The sequence below is a fragment of the Carcharhinus amblyrhynchos genome, unplaced genomic scaffold (genome assembly GCF_965287045.1).
Source record: "Carcharhinus amblyrhynchos unplaced genomic scaffold, sCarAmb.v2.hapA chromosome_294, whole genome shotgun sequence".
Taxonomy (NCBI): Eukaryota; Metazoa; Chordata; class Chondrichthyes; order Carcharhiniformes; family Carcharhinidae; genus Carcharhinus; species Carcharhinus amblyrhynchos.
Window position 1 is genome coordinate 113495 of NW_027650034.1, and position 21251 is coordinate 134745.

At 50.4% G+C, this 21251-nt stretch overlaps 1 protein-coding gene across 1 annotated transcript; it reads left to right on the top strand.

The window, feature by feature from the left end:
* Positions 1-2145: 2145 nt before the first annotated feature.
* LOC145339040 (phospholipase A2 inhibitor gamma subunit B-like) lies at positions 2146-19166 on the top strand. The gene is made up of 5 exons (XM_080183466.1): positions 2146-2823; positions 10287-10397; positions 11354-11476; positions 14135-14272; positions 18798-19166. The coding sequence occupies exons 1-5, from the start codon at positions 2775-2777 to the stop codon at positions 19004-19006; spliced, it is 630 nt and encodes a 209-aa protein (XP_080039592.1). The 5' UTR covers positions 2146-2774; the 3' UTR covers positions 19007-19166.
* Positions 19167-21251: the final 2085 nt, after the last annotated feature.

Genomic DNA, 21251 nt, shown 5'->3' on the forward strand with positions numbered 1-21251 from the left:
TCATCCGTATGTCAGAGCTCATTCCCAAGCAGCTGCTTTCTGGGGAACTCTCTGCTGGAAGACGCTCGCGTGGAGGGCAGAAGAAACGTTACAAAGACACACTCAAAACCTCCCTGAAGTCGCTTGACATTGACACAACCACCTGGGAAACTCTGGCACAAAACCGCCCTACCTGGCACTGCCTCACCCACAGAGGCTGCCAAGCTCACGAAGCAAGGTGTATTGCTGAAACACAACTTAATCGCGAGCTGCGCAAGTCCAGGGCCACCAGCGCAACAACCACAGTGTCTACACAGGCCTGTCCAATATGTACCAGGACATTCCATGCCCGAATTGGCCCTGATCAGTCACCTTCAGACACACCGCAACCAGCCTCAAAATGACTCATGGTGTCGAGGTCCTCATCGACGGTGATGGACAAATAACAACAAGTCACGGAGATAAGTTAATCTCATTACAATGGATAACTAGATCATAACCTGGGCGTCTAACTCTGTTACAAGTGTAAGAACAGTAAAATTAAGAAAATGAATGACAGGAAGGTTCGGAGCACAGGAGGACACTTGGTTCATCATATCCGTAGTGAATCTCCCAGCGAGGATTGTGACTCAGTTCCATTCCCCTGACTTTCCCCGTACTTCCCCACGCATTGTTTCTGTTCAAATCATCATCTAATTCCCTCTCCATTGAACCAGCCTCCACCACACTGCCCGGCAGAACATCCCAGAACCCCAGCCACTCGCTGCTTTAATCATATGAAAAAGTTGTCAGTAAGCTGGGACTATGAAACTGCAGGTTCGTGTCTGAGTTGAGGTATTTATGAGAAATTGTGTTTGTTCAGATCTGAGACCAATCTGAATGAGTATCCTAAATTTAGTGAAAGGCAGTGTCGTGGTATTGTCACTGGGTACAACCCCGGCAGATCCAGGGTAACGCTCCAGGTCGCTGCGTTCAAATCCCACCATGGTGGATGGTGAAACTTGAATCCCACCAAGAAACTGGAATGACGAGTTGGGGTCAGCGGGCGGGATTTTACAGCCTTCTTTTTGGAGTGGTGTACTGTCAGAGGGTCAGTGCTCAGGGAGTGCCGCACTGTCAGAGGGTCAGTGCTGAGGGAGTGCCGCACTGTCAGAGGGTCAGTGCTGAGGGAGTGCCGCACTGTCAGAGGGTCAGTGCTGAGGGAGTGCCGCACTGTCAGAGGGTCAGTGCTGAGGGAGTGCCGCACTGTCAGAGGATCAGTACTGAGGGAGTGCCACACTGTCAGAGGGTCAGTGCTGAGGGAGTGCCGCACTGTCAGAGGGTCAGTGCTGAGGGAGTGCCGCACTGTCAGAGGGTCAGTGCTGAGGGAGTGCCGCACTGTCAGAGGATCAGTACTGAGGGAGTGCCACACTGTCAGAGGGTCAGTGCTGAGGGAGTGCCACACTGTCAGAGGGTCAGTACTGAGGGAGTGCCGCACTGTCAGAGGGCCAGTACTGAGGGAGTGCCGCACTGTCAGAGGATCAGTACTGAGGGAGTGCCGCACTGTCAGAGGGCCAGTACTGAGGGAGTGCCACACTGTCAGAGGGTCTGTGCTGTGGGAGCGCCGCACTGTCAGAGGGTCAGTACTGAGGGAGTGCCGCACTGTCAGAGGGTCAGTGCTGAGGGAGTGCCGCACTGTCAGAGGGTCAGTGCTGAGGGAGTGCCGCACTGTCAGAGGGTCAGTGCTGAGGGAGTGCCGCACTGTCAGAGGGTCAGTACTGAGGGAGTACCCAGAATGGAACATTTTATGTTAAATCCTTATATAATCATATTTAGACCATAGTTGCAGAAGTGGGCACAGTTCTGTGGGACTCGCTCCCACGGGGAGTGGGGAGAATGTGGGACTCGCTCCCACGGGGAGTGGGGAGAATGTGGGACTCGCTCCCACGGGGAGTGGGGAGAATGTGGGACTCGCTCCCACGGGGAGTGGGGAGAATGTGGGACTCGCTCCCACGGGGAGTGGGGGGAATGTGGGACTCGCTCCCACGGGGAGTGGGGAGAATGTGGGACTCGATCCCACGGGGAGTGGTTGGGGTGAAGTATATGGATGTATTTCAGAGGGGAAGATGGATAAACACATGAGGGGAGATAGAATAGAAGGCTAGGCTCCAGAGCACTGCAGTAGGGGGCTGATCACTCTGGGAAGAGGGTTGGGAGGTCTAATATCTGCCCTCAGTGTGAAAAGGGAGGAGCATTTTAAAATTTGTTCCGTCTGTCCTTTTGGGCGTTCAGCTGGATTGGGGCCAGGAAGTGGATTGATCCAGAGTTGGGCTTGCTGCTCTTGACAGAAGCGTATAAATAGCAAATCTGTGTGAATTGTGTGACTAACGGCACTGTGTGAGTGTATGTGTATCTGTGTGCTGTGTGTAACTCTAACTAACGGCACTGTGTGAGTGTATGTGTATCTGTGTGCTGTGTGTAACTGTGACTAGCTCCACTGTGCGTGTGTGTGTGTCTGTGAGTGTGTGTGTGTGTCTGTGTGCTGTGTGTAACTGTTTCTAGCTGCACGGTGAGTGTGTGTGTGCGCCAGTGTCTGTGCTGTAAGGGTGGGGGAGGTTCTGTCACTGACCAGTGCTGAGTTGAGTCAGCAGATTCAGCTTGTGTGAGGCACCAGATAACACATTTCCTCAGGAAGGATATAAATCCCTGACGCTGGAACTCTGAATGTGTTTTGACCTGTGACTGATCCTCACACCTTCCACCCGCTTATTCCCCAACTTTCTCCAACCTCAGGCCCTGCACAAGAGGTTGATGTTATGGAGCTGGAATTTACCCTTCTCTTGCTGTCGGCTATACTGGGACATGGTGAGTTTTTACACGTTGTCTAATCCTTTCCTCCTGTGTGTGTGTGAAAGTGTGTGAGTGTGTGTGCATGTGAGTGTGTGAGTGTGAGAGTGCATGAGTGCGTGTGAGTGTGTGAGTGTGTGTGTGTATCTGTGAGTGTGTGCATGTGAGTGTGTGCATGTGTGTGTGTGTGTGTATCTGTGAGTGTGTGTGTGTATCTGTGAGTGTGTGCACGTGTGTGTGCATGTGTGTGTGTGTGTGTGTGTGTGTATCTGTGAGTGTGTGCACATGAGTGTGTGAGAGTGTATGAGTGCGTGAGTGCGTGTGAGAGTGTGTGTGTACCTGTGAGTGTGTGCATGTGAGTGTGTGCATGTGTGAGTGTGTGTGTGTGTGTATCTGTGAGTGTGTGCACGTGTGTGTGCATGTGTGAGAGTGTGTGTGTGTGTGTATCTGTGAGTGTGTGCACATGAGTGTGTGAGAGTGTATGAGTGCGTGAGTGCGTGTGAGAGTGTGTGTGTACCTGTGAGTGTGTGCATGTGAGTGTGTGCATGTGTGAGTGTGTGTGTGTATCTGTGAGTGTGTGCACGTGTGTGTGCATGTGTGAGAGTGTGTGTGTGTGTGTGTGTGTATCTGTGAGTGTGTGCACATGAGTGTGTGAGAGTGTATGAGTGCGTGAGTGCGTGTGAGAGTGTGTGTGTACCTGTGAGTGTGTGCATGTGAGTGTGTGTGCATGTGTGAGAGTGTGTGTGTGTGTATGTGTATCTGTGAGTGTGTGCATGTGAGTGTGTGAGAGTGTATGAGTGCATGTGAGTGTATGCATGTGTGTGAGTGTGTGTGTATCTGTGAGTGTGTGTGTGCATGTGAGTGTGTGAGTGAGAGCGAATTTATTCAATAATAATCTGAATAGGTTGTAGTAGCAGATTTTCACACCAATATTTGGTTTTGTTTGGTAGTTGACTGTCCCTCTCTCTCACCTGGGAGTTTCTTTTTGTTTTTATTCCAATTTAATCAAATCCAATTTAGACCCTCAGACATTCCCGATCCAAGCTGACAAGACTGTGCTCTCACCCCCTGTCCCAGGCTTGTTCTACATGATCCGAGCTGATCGGAGTCAGCATCGCCCCTTCTCCAAGGCTTGATCTAATTTGCATCTTAGCCAAAAGGCCGAGATGCCACTTTTAAAAATTGCTTCAAATGATGCTGAAATGTAACCTAATGACTTCAACCAAGCACAGCATGTCGATACCATACTTGATCTGAGCCAAAAGGGCAGCAGCAATTCTGCATCTGGAGTTGAAAGGGAGCATTGGTACCAAAATTCCAGCGCTGACTTCTACAAGAGATGCTTCCTACAGGCAGAGAGAGAGTGGGAGAGAGACAGACAGACAGACAGAGACTGAGTGAAAGAGAGACAGAGAGAGACAGAGAGAGACAGAGAGAGAGACAGAGACAGAGAGAGAGACAGAGACAGAGAGAGAGAGACTGAGTGAAAGAGACAAACAGCAAGAGGGAGAGACAGAGAGGGAGACAGAGACAGAGAAAGAGTCAGAGACAGAGAGAGACAGGCAGAGAGACATACAGAGAGACAGTGAGAGGGAGAGACAGAGAAAAAGACAGAGACAGAGAGACAGACAGAGAGAGAGACAGAGACCGAGTCGAAGAGAGAGTCAGTGAGGGGGAGAGACAGAGAGAGAGAGAGAGAGACAGTGTGAGAGACAGACAGAGACACACAGAGAGAGTGCCAAGAACTCTCTGTCAAGAACTGAATGAAATATCTATATTGTAAAGAGTGTCAAATGAATATTAAAATGATGTTCTTGATATAAGATTGAATCCTCTGCAGGAAACTAAATTAAACATTGGGAATTTGAACAACCATCAAGTCTAATCGTGTAGGAAATGCTTAATTCTTCTAATCAGTGTGAATGTTGTGGAAATGTTAAACACCCACTATTCCTGAGTGAAATGTATCTGAAGTTTGATCTCTGATTTGTGGAGTTTGGGTAAAACCGGCTGAACTTGTTCACTTGTCGAATTGTCGGGACACCTGAGATGTTGGTCCCTGACTGGGATGTGTCACTGAGCACAGCGGGAGGTGGGGAGGGCGGCGTGAATCCTGAAGCACGGGTAAGGTTAGACCCCTCTCCACTCTCACCAATACCCACCCCCGCCCCCGCAATCCTCACATCGAACAATGCGGCGATTCCTGGGGCCATGAGCTTGTCAAACACTCTCTGGGAGATTTGAAACCTCCCCCCCACCCCCCACAACACTGAGTTATCTCCGGCCTTCCCAGAGCTTCCTGAGACGACTAAGACCATCTTCACTAACTGAAGTGAGGCCGCTGTCAGAAACGCAGCATCCAGCCTATGCACAGCAAGATCCCACACACAGCATTGTGACCATCGCCCAGATCAATGTGTTTTATTTGGATAAATATCAGCCGCAGGACGCCGGAGAGAGTCCGCCATCTCCCACCCACCCTGAGAGGGCAGACAGAGCCCCGGGTTCATATATTCAAACCACGGATTCACACTGAACTCTTCCCAACACCCTACCATTAACTGAGCAAGTCCTGCCCTGGTTCAATCGACCAAATTGCATCACCTTGCATTTATCTAAATTAAACTCCATCTGCCATTCGTCAGCCCACCAGCCCAATTGATCAAGATCCCCATTGCAATCGGAGATAACTTTCTTCACTGTCCACTGTGCCACCAATCTTGGCGTCATCTGCAAACTTACTAACCATGCGTCCTATATTCTCATCCAAATCATTAATATAAATGAGAGGTAACAGTGGACCCAGCACTGATTCCCAAGGCACACTGCTGGTCGCAGGCCTCAGTTTGAAAAACAACCCTCTATAACCACCTCTGGCCTTTGTCAAGAAGCCAATTTTGTCTCCATTTAGATACCTCACCCTGGATCCGGTGAGATTTAACCTTATGCAACAACCTACCATGCGGTACCTTGTCAAAGGCCTTGCTAAAGTCCATGTAGACAACATCAACTGCACTGCCCTCATCTACATTCTTGGTTACCCCTTCATAAAACACCATCAAATTTGTGAGACATGATTTTCCACTCACAAAGCCATGCTGACTGTCCCTAATCAGTCCTCGCGTCTCTAAATGCCCACAGATCCTGTCTACAGAGTGTCCTCCTCACTGCTTCCCCCGATGACCTCACATTAAGCTGATCTTTCTCGACACCCTAACTATGACTATAACACTACATTCTCCTTTCCTTCACTATGAACGGTATGTTTTGTCTGCATGGCGCACAGCAAACAGTACTTTTCACTGTATCCCAACACATGTGACAAAAAAATCAAAACAAATCAAATCAAATCACTTCCTCAATTTCAATAAAACGAAAGAGATAGTTATAGATTTCAGGAAGTGTAGTGGAGAAAATGTCCCTGTCTACATCAATGGGGATGAAGTGGAAATGGATAAGAGTTTCAGGTCGCCAACAACCTGTCCTGGTCCCCCCATGCCGACACTATCGTTAAGAAAGCCCACCAACTCCTCCACTTTCTCAGACTAAGGAAATTTGGCATGCCAGCTGCAACTCTCACCAACTTTTACAGATGCACCATAGAAAGCATTCCTCCTGGTTGTATCACAGCTTGGTCTGGGCTCCTGCTCTGCCCAAGACTACAAGGAATGACAAAGGGTTGTAAATGTAGTCCAATCCATCACGCAAACCAGTCTCCCATCCATTGACTCTGTCTATACTTCCCGCTGCCTTGGAAAAGCAGCTAGCATGATTAAGGACCCCCACGCATCCCGGACATTCTCTCTCCCACCTTCTTCCATCGGGAAAAAGATAAAAAGTCTGAGGTCACGTACCGACCGACTCGAGAACAGCTTCTTCCCTGCTGCCGTCAGACTTTTGAATGGACCCACCTCGCATTAAGTTGACCCTAGTGGGCAGTACAATGGCACGGTAGTTAGCACTGCTGCTCCACAGACCTCGGGACTTGGGTTCGATTCCCGGCTCGGGTCACTGTCTGTGTGGAGTTTGCACATTCTCCTCATGTCTGCGTGGGTTTCCTCCGGGTGCTCTGGTTTTCTCCCACAGTCCAAAGATGTGCGGGTAAGGTTGATTGGCTATGCTAAAAATTGCCCCTTGGTGTCCTGAGATGTGTAGATTAGAAGGATAAGTGTAGGGATATGGGGATAGGACCTGGGTGGGAATGTGGTCGGTGCAGAGTCAATGGGCCGAATGGCCTCTTTCTGCACTGTAGGAATTCTATGGTTTCTCTACACTGTGGCTATAACTGTAACACTACTTTACGCACCCTCTCCTTCCCTTCTCCACGTGTACTCTATGAACAGTATGTTTTGTCTGTATAACAAAAGAAACATCTGTATCCCAATGAATAAATGACATTAATAAATTGAATCAAATCAATTAAATAATTTCCCTGTGTTCTAAACTCCAATGAGTATAGGGTTAACCTGCTCACTTTCTCTCATAAGCTAAGTCCTACACCCTGCGATCAATCTACTGAACCATTTCTGAACCAGCTTTACATCCTTCAGCTACCAAACTATCGTCGTTCTCTTCCCAGGCGGTATAAATTGTTGTTTACTATATAATAGGTATTCTGACTATCAGTCCTGTTGAGTGCTAGGTTGGAAGCTTCGACAATCTTTTCAGCCAGAAAATAATAAATCTGGAATGCTGCAGTTTAAAGTTTATTTCTTAGTCACAAAATAGACTTACATTAACACTGCAATGTGAACACCCCCTAATCGCCACACTCTGCGCCTGTTCAGGTACACTGAGGGAGAATTTAGCACCCAACCAGCACACCTTTGGGACTGTGGGACGAAACTGGAGGAAACCCATGCAGACATGGGGAGAACGTGCAAATTCTGCACAGACAGTGACCCGAGCCGGGAATCGAACCAAAATCCCTGGTGCTGTGAGGAAGCAGTGCTAACCACTGTGACACCCCAGCTAAAGCTTGCCTTGGTGGGGACCCCTTTCTGGTTCATTAATGTCTTTTAGGGGAGGAAATCTGCTGTCCTTACCCGGTCTGGTCTACATGTGACTCCAAACCCCACGCAGCAAAGTGAAATGGCCAATGTTTGAGAGAGTTCAAGGGGCAATTAGGGAGGGGCATTAAGTGCTGGTCTAGCCAACAATGCCCATGTCCTATAGAGAGACACACACACAGATAGACACACACACACACACGCACACACACCACCACAGACAGACACACACACACACACACACACAGACACACCACCACAGACAGACACACACACAGACACACACCACAGACAGACAGACACACAGACACACCACCACAGACAGACACACACAGACACACACACAGACACACACACACACACAGACACACCACCACAGACAGACACACACAGACACACACCACAGACAGACAGACACGCACACACGCACACACACACACACACACACACGCACACACACACACACACACATACAGACACACACACAGGCACACATGATGTGGAGATGCCGGCGTTGGACTGGGGTAAACACAGTAAAAAGTCTGACAACACCAGGTTTAAGTCCAACCGATTTATTTGACAGTAAACTCACAAGCTTTCGGGGTTAGTCCCTTTGTCAGGTGAATGACCTGATGAAGGGACTAACCCCGAAAGCTTGTGAGTTTACTGTCAAATAAATCGGTTGGACTTAAACCTGGTGTTGTCAGACTTTTTACTGTCTCTCACACACACACACACGCAGACACACACACACACACACACACGCAGACACACACACACACACACGCAGACACACACACGCAGACACACACACACACACAGACACACACACACACGCACGCAGACACACATACACACACACACAGACACACACACGCAGACACACACACGCAGACACACACACACACGCAGACACACACACGCAGACACACACACACACGCAGACACACGCAGACACACACACACAGACACACACACACACACACACACGCAGACACACACACGCAGACACACACACATGCAGACACACACACACACACACACGCAGACACACACACGCAGACACACATACACACACACACATACACACACACGCAGACACACACACACAGACACACGCAGACACACACACACACACGCAGACACACACACACACACGCAGACACACACACATACACATGCAGACACACACGCAGACACACACACGCACACACACGCACGCAGACACACTCCACAGGTTGTTATTTCTTCCTCCTCGAATGGTACAGGTTAAGTCAATATTGATTTATATTTCTCTCCCTGCTTGTGCTGGTCATTGAGTGAGAACACAGGCAGAATGATTCAGTGATTGCTGAGTCGCTGCCAAGTTCCCTGTTCTGACATGTATGATTGCCAAAGAATACAACTAAATATTGCCTGGCACTCCCCATGTGGACAATATTATTTGTTCAGTTAGCTTATTTTCAGAGTTGGTGTGGTTCGATCGGGTTGGCACACGTCACATTGTTCCATTTCTCACTCACTGATGGCCACTTGTCTGGATGCTATTTCCTGAAATTCCATCCCAGAACCTCCGCCCTTCTCTCTCTCTCTCTCTCTCCCCGTCTCTCTCTGTCTCTCTCTCTCTCTGTCACTCTCTCTCTCTGTCTCTCTCCCTGTCTCTCTCTGTCTCTCTCTCTCTCTGTCTCTCTCTCTCCATTTATCTGTCTCTGTCTCTCTTTGTTTCTCTCTCTCTCTATGTCTCTCTCTCTCTGTCTCTCTTTGTTTCTCTCTCTCTGTCTGTCTCTCTCTCTCTGTCTCTCTCTCTCTCTGTCTCTCTCTCCCTCTCTCTCTGTCTATCTCTCTCCGTCTCTGTGTTTCTCTCTCTCCCTCTCTCTCTGTCTCTCTCTCTCTGTCTCTCTTTGTTTCTCTCTCTCTCTGTCTGTCTCTCTCTCTCTGTCTCTCTCTCTCTGTCTCTCTCTCTCTGTCTCTCTGTCTGTCTCTCTCCCTCTGTCTCTCTCTCCTGTCTCTGTGTTTCTCTCTCTCCCTCTCTCTCTGTCTTTCTCTCTCTCTCCGTCTATCTGTCTCTGTCTCTGTCCCTCTCTGTCTGTGTTTCTCTGTCTCTCTCCCTCTCTCTGTCTCGCTCTGTCTCTCCTGCTCTCTCTCTCTTTCTCCCCTTTGCTCTCCATCTTCCTCTCTGTCTCCCTCCCTCTCTCCCCCTCCGCCCTCCTCCTCTCTCTGTCTTTCTCTCGCTCTCTCTTCCTTTCTCCCCCACCCCCTCTGCCTGATGATGCTTTTGGGTGCTTTGCAGACTCTGGTGACTGGGACTGCTGTTTTGTGCTGGTTTTAAACAACTGGGGATGATTCTCAGCTATGGCACAGCTCGGTGGCGATGAAACTGAATGGGGGAGGGTATGGGCCCCCCCCCCCCCCCCCACCGTACCTGAAGTCACAGCGATGAGATTTTGATTCCTTGTTTCCTGCCCCCTGTAGCCAACGCACTGACGTGTTACAAATGCCCAGATGCCCAGTGTAAGGACAATGACGTGGAGAAGTGTAAGGATGAAGAACTGTGTATGACTCGGTTAAACAGACAGGGCGACGGTGAGTAGGCAACGGAGAGGTTATCCCATCACATTCCCAACCGGAAACAATCCGGCCTTTTCCCCCTTGAGCGGCACAGAGAGAGAAACTATTTTCGGGGAGACTCTGGCACCAGGAGTCAGAGACGAGAGGCCGATCTCTCAGGAATGTAGCGGGACAGCCTTCCACACACAAAGGGAGGGAGATGTTGGGAATTCCGTCTCCCAAACGGAGATTGCTCCGATTGTTCATTTTCAGACTGGAAGATTGAGAGAGATTTGTTCTCCAAAGGGATTAAGGGGTACGGGGCGATGGAGATAGAGGCAAGGTCTAATTGGCTGGAGGGATAGGCTCGATAGGAAGAATGGCCTCCTCCTGTTCCTCTGTCACAGGCTCGCAGGACTGACTGGGGTCACAGCACCCCCTCAGTACTGACCCTCTGACAGTGCGGCACTCCCTCAGCACTGACCCTCTAACAGTGCGGCACTCCCTCAGCACTGACCCTCTGACAGTGCGGCACTCCCTCAGCACCGACCCTCTGACAGTGCGGCACTCCCTCAGCACTGACCCTCTGACAGTGCGGCACTCCCTCAGCACCGACCCTCTGACAGTGCGGCACTCCCTCAGCACCGACCCTCTGACAGTGCGGCACTCCCTCAGCACTGACCCTCTGACAGTGCGGCACTCCCTCAGCACCGACCCTCTGACAGTGCGGCACTCCCTCAGCACTGACCCTCTGACAGTGCGGCACTCCCTCAGTACTGACCCTCTGACAGTGCGGCACTCCCTCAGCACTGACCCTCTGACAGTGCGGCACTCCCTCAGTCCTTGGTCAATCAGCTATCAGGGGTACCAGTTAACAGTGAGGGGGATGGAATCTGTTAAGTGTTTGGCGTGACTATTCCGATCTCAGAGACAGAGTTTGTGACCGGGGTATGATTTATGTTCTTGTGTGATGATTCCCCTCTCTTTCCCAGGTAAAAAATTGATATCCAAGTCCTGTGCAACATCACAGACCTGTACAAACTTCAGTCTGAATCTCGGCTGCATAGTGTCAGAAATGAGCTGTTGCAACACTGACCTGTGTAACACAGGTCCAGGTAATATTACCACATCATCCATACCTCCATAACTCTCACTCTCACACTCTTTCTCTCAGCTCCCTCCCACTATACCTTCTTACTTCTCAATTTCTCTCCCTCCCTCCCTCTCTCTCTGCATCTGTCTTCTCTCGCTCTCATTTCCCTCTGTCTCTCTCTCTCTATTCCTCTATCTCAATATATCTCTCACTCTTGAACCAATTTCCACTCTCTCTCTATCTTGATGTGTCTCTCTCGCTCTCTAACCAATTTCCACTCTCTCTCTATCCCTCTATCCATTTTTATCTCCATCACTCGGGCATGTATATATACCTCTCAACAATTATAGGGCGGCAATGATGGTATTATCGCTAGACTATTAATCCAGAAACCCAGCTCATGTTCTGGGGACCCGGGTTCAAATCCCACGACGAGAATTTGAATTCAATAAAAAAAATCTGGAATTAAGAGTCTACCAATAACCACTGTGGAATGTTGGAAAATTCCATCTAATGCCCGTTAGGGAAGGAAATCTGCCATCCTTACCCGGTCTAGCCTACATGTGACTCCAGAACCACAGCAATGTGGTTGACTCTCATCTGTCCCTTGGGCAAGTAGGGATGGGCAATAAATATTGGCCAGAGACACCCGTGTCCCACAGATGAATAAAAGAAATCTATCTCTCCATATATCTACACATCTCTCCACTCACTCTCTCCACTTCCCCCATGCTCACTCACCCTGCTGTTTTTGTCCTTCTCCCTCACCCCCTTTCTCTCACTTTGTGTCCTCCCTTCCCTCTCTCCCTCTCCCCTTCCCTCTTCTCCCCTTGCCCTCTCTCCCACTCTCCTCCCCATCTCTCCACTCCTTCCCTCTTTCTCTCCCTCCCTCACCAATCCTACCCGTCCACTCTCTCTCAAACTCCGAGGGGGTAGGGGAGGCAGAGGAGGGTATCCATTGCAGTCTCTGGATCAAGGTCAAAGGTCAATATTGTTAAAATTCTAGGGGTCACCATTGACCAGAAAGTGACCTGGACCCAGCCAGACAAACACAGTGGCTACCAGCGCAGGTCAGAGGCTGGGAATCCAGCAGTGAGTAACTCACCTTCTGACTCCCAAAGCCTGACACCATCTACAAGGACACAAGTCAGGAGTGTGATGGAATACTCCCCACTTGCCTGGATGGGTGCAGCTCCAACAACACTCGAGAAGCTTGACACCATCCAGGACAAAGCAGCCCCGCTCGATCGACATGCTAACCACAAACATTCACTCCCTCCAGCCCCCACACACAGTGACGGCCGTGTGTACCATCTACAAGATGCACTGCAGCATCTCACCAAGGCTCCTTAGGCAGCACCTTCCAAACCCACCACCTCTACCATCTAGAAGGACAAGGGCAGCAGATACCTGGGAACACCCCCCACCTGGAGGTTCCCCTCCGAGTCACCCACCATCCCGACTTGGAAATATATCGGCCGTTCCTTCACCGTCACTGGGTCTAAATCCTGGGACTCCCTCCCTAACAGCACGGTGGGTGTACCTACACCTCAGCGGGTTCAAGATGGCGGCTCATCCACCACCCTCTGAAGGGCCAATTGGAGATGGGTAAGCTACATTTGCTTCGCCAACAACCACACCCCCCCTGCCCGCCCTCCCCCTCTCCGTGCCCGCCCCACCCCAATCCCTTGAGGGGATTAATGTGTGGAAATCTTTTGCATAACATTCAATGTTGCGAAAGTACTAATTTTGGAAGGGATTGCCCAACATTTGGGAAGTTGTGACAGTCTGTGATCTGCCCTCAAACAATAACCCTGGTGCCGGGGACCTGGGTTCAATTCTCAGCTTGGGCCACTGCCTTTTGCAAAGTCTGCATGTTCTCCCCATGTCTGCGTGGGTTTCCTCCGGGTGCTCCGATTTCCTCCCACAGTCTGAAAGACGTGCTGTCGGGTGCATTGGCCGTGGTAAATTCACCCTCCGTGTATCTGAATGGTGCCGGAGTATTACGACTGGGGGGAATTTTCACAGTAACTTCATTGTAGTGTTAATGTAAGCCTACTTGTGACACTGATGAAGAAGTGTGAAATTTTAAATTAAGTGAAAGGATATCATGTTAAATTTTACCTGCTCCTAAAGCAGATGTCAAAATTCTCCATGACCCAGAATCCCTCCAAGTGCAGAAGGAGGCCATTCAGCCCATCAAGACTGTACTGACCACAATCCCACTCAGGCCCTATTTCTGTGACCCCCACCTCTTTATCCTGCTAATGCCCTGGACCTAGGGCCAACTTAGCACGGCCAATCAACCTAACCCGCGTATCCTTAGACTGTGGGAGGAAACCAGAGCACCCGAAGGAAACCCACGCAGACACGAGGAGAATGTGCAGACACCACAGACAGTGACCAAGGCTGGAATCGAATCCGGGTCCCCGGCCCTCTTCAAATTATGGCAAGATCCCTTGCCTGGGAAGTATGTCATCACCGATAGGACCTAATGTATGTAGCAGCTCACTTGCCAGCGATTTTCTGTGGCGTGGTTTGTGATCAGATTTGGACAGGCCTGTGAGAGGCGGTGACTTCAGCGGGGGGGGGGTGAGGAGATTCAGGCAGTGGGGGAGTTACGAGGCCAGGGCTGGCCGTAGGTGAGATGCACGAACAACCTGTCTCCCTTGCTTTGCAGATCCGGAGAAGCCGACTGGCCTAAAATGTGTGGGTTGCTTAGAAATGCTCGGTGACTTCAAGTGTAACAGAACCGGAGTCGTTCGGTGCACAGGGAACCAGAACAAGTGCGGGAGACTCCAGGGTGTCCACAAAAATGGTAGGTAAAAAAGACTCTGCCTTTGGGGTCCCACCACGAGAAGGGGGACGTGGCTGCAATAGAACATCTCTGTTGGAGGGTCCCTGGGTCGTCTCATCCACCGGAGCCCAGACTCCGGGTTTGAATCCCACCTGGGACTTGCCAGTGAAGGAAGGTTGTGTGCCCCTGTGCCTATGAATCTTATCCACTTTGGCAGCAATTATAGGAATTCAGATTATTAATTGAATGGGTATAAATTGAGAGAGGCAGATACTCAACATGGAGTCTTAATGCATAAGAACATAAGAAATAGGAGCAGGAGTAGGCCATCTAGCCCTTCGAGCTTGCCCCACCATTCAATAAGATCGTGGCTGATCTGTCGTGGCTCAGTTCCACTTTCCCACTTTCTCCCCATAACCCTTAACTCTCCTGTCTATCAGAAACCTATCCACCCGTGACTTAAATATATTTAGCGAGGCAGCCTCCACCACTTCAACGGGCAGAGAATTCCAGAGATTCACCACCCTTTGAGTGAAGAAGTTCCTCCTCAACTCCGTTCTAAACTGCCCCCCACCTTATCTTGAGGCTGTGCCCTCTAGTCCTGCTATCCTTTCTAAGCGGGAAGAATCTGTCTACCTCTACCCTATCTATCCCCTTCATTATCTGATATGTCTCTATAAGATCCCCCCTCATCATTCCAGACTCCAACGAGTACAGACCCAGTCTATTTAGTCTCTCTTCATAGGCTAACCCCCTCATCTCCGGTATCAGCCTAGTGAACCTCCTCTGCACTCCCTCCAAGGCCAATATATCCTTCCGCAAGTGCGGCGACCAAAACTGCACACAGTACTCCAGCTGCGGCCTCACCAGTGCCCTGTACAGTTGCAGCAAGACCTCCCTGCTTTTATATCCTATCCCCCTCGCTATAAAGGCCAGCATCCCATGTGCTGAATTAACACTATAATACATCAGTCGCTGAAAGTAAGCACACAGGTACAACAGGCAACAAAGGCAAATGGTATGTTAGAATCATAGAATCCTATACAGCAGAAGGAGGCCATTCAGCCCATCGAGTCTGCACTGACCACAATCCCACCCAGGCCCTATCCCCGTAACCCTATCCTGCTAGTCCCTCTGACGCTAAGGGGCAATTTAGCGCGGCCAATCCACCTAAACAGCTCACCTTTAGATTGTGGGAGGAAACCGGAGCACCCGGAGGAAACCCACTCAGACATGGGGAGAACGTGCAGGCTCCACACAGACAGTGATCCAAGCCGGGACTCGAGCTGGCGCTGTGAGGCAGCAGTGCTAACCACTGTGTCACTATGTTGGTCTTCATAGCGAGAGGATTTGAGTATAGGGATAGGGATGTTTTACTGCAATTGTACAGGGTGTTGGTGAGGTCACAGCTGGAGTATTGTGCGCAGTATCAGTGTCCTTACCTGAGAAAGGATGTTCTTGCTATAGAGGGAGTACAGCGAAGGTTTACCAGGGTGATCCCTGGAATGGCAGCTCTGTCACAGGGGGAGACTAAGCCAGTTAGGATTATACTCGCTGGAGTTTAGAAGAGTGAGAGGGGATTTCATAGAAATTTATAAATTCTAACAGGGTTAGACAGGGTAGATTCAGAAAGAATGTTCCCAATGGTGGGGGAGCCTAGAACTAAGGGTCATAGCTTGAGGAGAAAGTTAAACCTTTTAGAACTGTTATTTGTTATTTATATTAATGATTTGGATGAGAATATAGGAAGCATGGTTAGTAAGTTTGCAGATGACACCAAGATTGGTGGCACAGTGGGCAGTGAAGAAAGTTAACTCAGATTGCAATGGGATCTTGATCAATTTGGCCAGTGGGCTGACGAATGGCAGATGGAGTTTAATTTAGACAAATGCAAGGTGATGCATTTTGGTAGATTGAACCAGGGCAGGACTTACTCAGTTAATGGTAGGGCATTGGGGAGAGTTACAGAACAAAGAGATCTAGAGGCACAAGTTCAATAATCCTTGAAAGTGGAGTCACAGATGGACAGAGTGGTGAATAAGGCATTCGGCATGCTTGGTTTCATCGGTCAGAACACTGAATACAGGAATTGGAGCGTCTTGTTGAAGTTGTACAAGACATTGGTAAGGCCACACTTGGAATACTGTGTACAGTTCTGGTCACCCTATTATAGAAAGGATATTATTAAACTAGAAAGAGTGCAGAAGAGATTTACTAGGATGCTACCGGAACTTGATGGATTGAGTTACAAGGCGAGGCTGGATAGACTGGGACATTTTTCCCCAGAGTGTAGGAGGCTGAGGGGTGATGTTATAGAGGTCTAGAAAATAATGAGGGGCACAGATCAGCTAGATAGTCAATATCTTTTCCCCAAAGGTAGGGGAGTCTAAAACTAGACGGCATAGGTTTAAGGTGAGAGGGGACAGACACAAAAGGGTCCAGAGGGGCAATTTTTTCACCCAGAGGGTGGTGAGTGTCTGGAACAAGCTGCCAGAGGTGGTAGTAGAGGCGGGTACAATTTTGTCTTTTAAAAAGCATTCAGACAGTTACATGGGTAAGATGGGTATGGGGATATGGGGCAAATGCGGGCAATTGGGATTAGCTTGGATGTTTAAAATAAAGGCATAGACAAGTTGGGTCAAAGGGCCTGTTTCCATGCTGTAAACCTCTATGACTCCAACTGAGGGAGGAGAAATTTCTTCACCCAGAGGGTGGTGAATGTGTGGAATTCACTCCCACTGAAAGTAGTTGAGGCCAAAATGTTGTGTGATTTCGAGAAGAAATTAGGTATAGGTCTTGGGGCTAAAGGGATCAAGGGATACGGGGGGGGGAGAAGGACAGATCAGGATATTGAGTCTGATGATCAGCTATGATCGTAATGAATGGTGGAGCAGGCTTGAAGGGCCAAATGGCCTCCTCCTGCTTCTGGTTTGAATGTGCCGGTGTGTAATTCTGACGATGGTGTATAGAGGTTAAAGGTCAGAGGGCGTCCTGGTGAATGGGGCTGCAGATGGCAATGGCTGACCACTGGCAGGACCTGGTCAAGTGTAACCAGGGGTCACAGTCTGAGGATTCAGGGTGGACCATGGAGGACGGAGGTGAGGAGACATCCCTTCACCCGGTCAGTCTGTGGAGTTCATTCCCACGGGAAATAGTTGATGCCAAAACATTGAATGTATTCAATTTGCAGCTGGATTTGGCACTTGGGGTGAATGGGGTCAAAGGTTATGGGGAGAAAGCAGGATTAGGCGATTGAGTTGGACAATTGGCCGTGATCATGGTGAATGGTGGAGCAGGCTCGATGGGCTGAATGGCCTCTTCCTGCTCCTATCATCTGTGTTTCTATAGAACAAAGAAAATTACAGAACACAAACAGGCCCTTCGGCCCCCCCAAGCCTGCACTGACCATGCTGTCCGACTGACCCTACCGGGGACCACATCCCTCTATTCCCATCGCATTCACATACCTGTCGAGATGTCCCTTAAAAGTCATTACCGTATCCACTTCCACTAACTCCCCGCCCCACTCCCTCAGCACTGACCCTCTGACAGTGCGGCACTCCCTCAGCACTGACCCTCTGACAGTGCGGCACTCCCTCAGCACTGACCCTCTGACAGTGCGGCGCTCCCTCAGTACTGACCCTCTGACAGTGCGGCGCTCCCTCAGTACTGACCCTCTGACAGTGCGGCACTCCCTCAGCACTGACCCTCTGACAGTGCGGCACTCCCTCAGCACTGACCCTCTGACAGTGCAGCACCACCTCAGTACTGACCCTCTGACAGTGCGGCGCTCCCTCAGCACTGACCCTCTGTCAGTGCGGCGCTCCCTCAGCACTGACCCTCTGACAGTGCGGCACTCCCTCAGCACTGACCCTCTGACAGTGCGGCACTCCCTCGGCACTGACCCTCTGACAGTGCGGCACTCCCTCGGCACTGACCCTCTGACAGTGCGGCACTCCCTCGGCACTGACCCTCTGACAGTGCGGCACTCCCTCGGCACTGACCCTCTGACAGTGCGGCACTCCCTCGGCACTGACCCTCTGACAGTGCGGCACTCCCTCGGCACTGACCCTCTGACAGTGCGGCACTCCCTCGGCACTGACCCTCTGACAGTGCGGCACTCCCTCAGCACTGTCCCTCTGACAGTGCGGCACTCCCTCAGCACTGACCCTCTGACAGTGCGGCACTCCCTCAGCACTGACCCTCTGACAGTGCGGCACTCCCTCAGCACTGACCCTCTGACAGTGCGGCACTCCCTCAGCACTGACCCTCTGACAGGTCTGAAACATCCCCAGTTGCCCTTACAGAATTTCAACACAATTTAATCCAAAGGATTTGCTGTCTTATTCTTGTTACGAAATTTGGCAATGTGTGTGGCGGAGTTTATGAACTCCCTCCCCGCTCTAGCTGTGGAGTGGGCGGACGGTGAGGGGCCCAGGGTCTTTGGGGGGGGGGGGGGGGGGCGGGGGTGGAGGCTTAGACCACACTGGGTCCAGGAGTTAGGAAAGGATTCCCCTGACATTGAATCTCTCCTTCTCCGTGCTAGATGGACACAGCCTGACCATTGACTTCCAAGGATGTGTATCCGAATCCGTTTGCTTGTTGACCTCCACCAAGCTCATTTTTGACATGGAAATTGGAAAGCAGTTTGAGTGCTGCGACGGGGACTTGTGCAATGGAACCTCTAGGCTCGAGGTTGGCCCTGTGACGTTACTGGTCCTGTGCCTCTGCCTCCTTCTCTCCAACAACAACTGACGTTTGTACCGTGCGGCGCCTTTACCTTTGCACCTTCCCGCATCTCATTACCGATCGGCCGTTTTTTGACCTTATTTGTTGGCAACCCCTGGCCGGCGTTAAGTGTTGTACATCGGGCAAGTGGACGGACAGCGGTGGGGAGCGTGTGGCGGGAACTCACCGGAGGCCTGTGGGGTGGGGTGGGGGAGTGGGGAGGGGGGGGGGGGCGGTGGTGTGGGGGGAGGGCGAGACATTGTGTTTCAGGTCTGTATGCGTTGACACAGGCCACCCTCCCTCTCCCCACACCTGAAGCCGTGACTCCCATCGCTCGCCCAGCACCACTGGAAACAGGAGAGGCCATTCAGCCCCCCCCCATCCCCTGTCCCCTCTTCACCCCAAAAAATGTTTCCTTCTGAATTGCGATTGCGGCAAAGTTTTTGTCCTTTTTTTTGTAAAAAGGTGCCCCCGCCCCCACCCCTTCTCCCCCAAAAGGACACTGCTGTCCCTGGAAGTGACAACATCCTCAGGAGAAAAGGTAATTAAGCAGTTTTAATGATGCGGATTATGTCTTGAGCCTGGAGGGAGGGCCGTTCGCAAGAGGGTCACCTGAGGGGACGCAAAAAAAGATGCATCAATGAGACGTTGCAAAACTGTGTTCAGAAGCTACTTTTGGTCTCACTTTGGAGGCCGTACGAAGACATGAGTTGCCCAGATTCCAGATCCAGTCCCGCGACAGAGAACAGATGGAGGTGGCCCTAAAGTCACTCCACATCTGGATGCGACTGACCAACAGTAATTGACAATAGACCCCGCAACTATCTCCAAAACACCGCCAATGATCCCTTTCCCTTTGAACCATTAACTAGCTACACCATGTGACAAACCCTTCTGTTCCGTTCAATTTTTTGGCGCGTGGGTGGGTGAGAGTGAGTTTTTTTTTGACAGTTTATTTATTACACTTCCATATTCTACGAGTAGCAACAGTGTTTGGCTTCTCTGCTGGACGAGTCAGGCTTTATAATAAACATATTATCCTTCTGGTTTACTGAAGCACTTCAGGAATTGAGCAGTCATTCCAAGGTCAGCTGGGGGCCAGACAAAGTCTCAGATGTGAAGGAATTATTATTTGACTCTGTTTTGTAATCTAGGGTCGTGCTTTCCAACTGCGATCGCCTCTACACATCTTTGGACACTAAGGGGCAATTTAGCATGGCCAATCCACCTAACTACACATCTTTGGACACTAAGGGGCAATTTAGCATGGCCAATCCACCTAACTACACATCTTTGGACACTAAGGGGCAATTTAGCATGGCCAATCCACCTAACCTGCACATCTTTGGACACTAAGGGGCAATTTAGCGTGGCCAATCCACCTAACCTGCACATCTTTGGACACTAAGGGGCAATTTAGCATGGCCAATCCACCTAACCTGCACATCTTTGGACACTAAGGGGCAATTTAGCATGGCCAATCCACCTAACCCGCACATCTTTGGACACTATGGGGCAATTTAGCATGGCCAATCCACCTAACTACACATCTTTGGACACTAAGGAGCAATTTAGCATGGCCAATCCACCTAACTACACATCTTTGGACACTAAGGGGCAATTTAGCATGGCCAATCCACCTAACTACACATCTTTGGACACTAAGGGGCAATTTAGCATGGCCAGTCCACCTAACCTACACATTTTTGGACACTAAGGGACAATTTAGCATGGCCAATCCACCTAACCTGCACATCTTTGGACACTAAGGGACAATTTAGCATGGCCAATCCACCTAACCTGCACATCTTGGGATACTAAGGGGCAATTTAGCATGGCCAATCCACCTAACCTGCACATCTTTGGACTGTGGGAGGAAACCGGAGCACCCGGAGGAAACCCATGCAGACACAGGGAGACCACGCAGATTCTGCACAGACAGTGACCCAAGCTGGGAATTGAACCCTGGTTTCTGGTGTTCTGATGCGGCAGTGCTAACCAGTGCGCCACCGTGCCCACCACGTTTACCGGCACTTGGATTTTGCCTTGTACTCTCTAGCTGTGGCCTAACTAGTATTTTCTCCAGCTCCAGCCTGACCTGCTAGCTCTTCTGTCCTGTACCCCAGCTTGGGGTAAAGATGAGTGCCTCGAGCTAATTACCTTCTCTTCCTGCCCACCTTCCGGGATCCGAGGACCTGTTCCTCTTCCCCCTCTGCCCTTCCCCGCACTGGGCCACTCAGCGCAAATCCCCTTGCCCCTGCCCTTCCCCAGA

Coding starts and splice junctions, on each gene's coding strand:
- LOC145339040 (XM_080183466.1), top strand. CDS start 2,775: ATGGAGCTGGAATTTACCCTTCTCTTGCTGTCGGCTATACTGGGACAT. Junction 2,824..10,286: donor GTCGGCTATACTGGGACATG/GTGAGTTTTTAC, acceptor TGCCCCCTGTAG/CCAACGCACTGACGTGTTAC. Junction 10,398..11,353: donor GTTAAACAGACAGGGCGACG/GTGAGTAGGCAA, acceptor TCTCTTTCCCAG/GTAAAAAATTGATATCCAAG.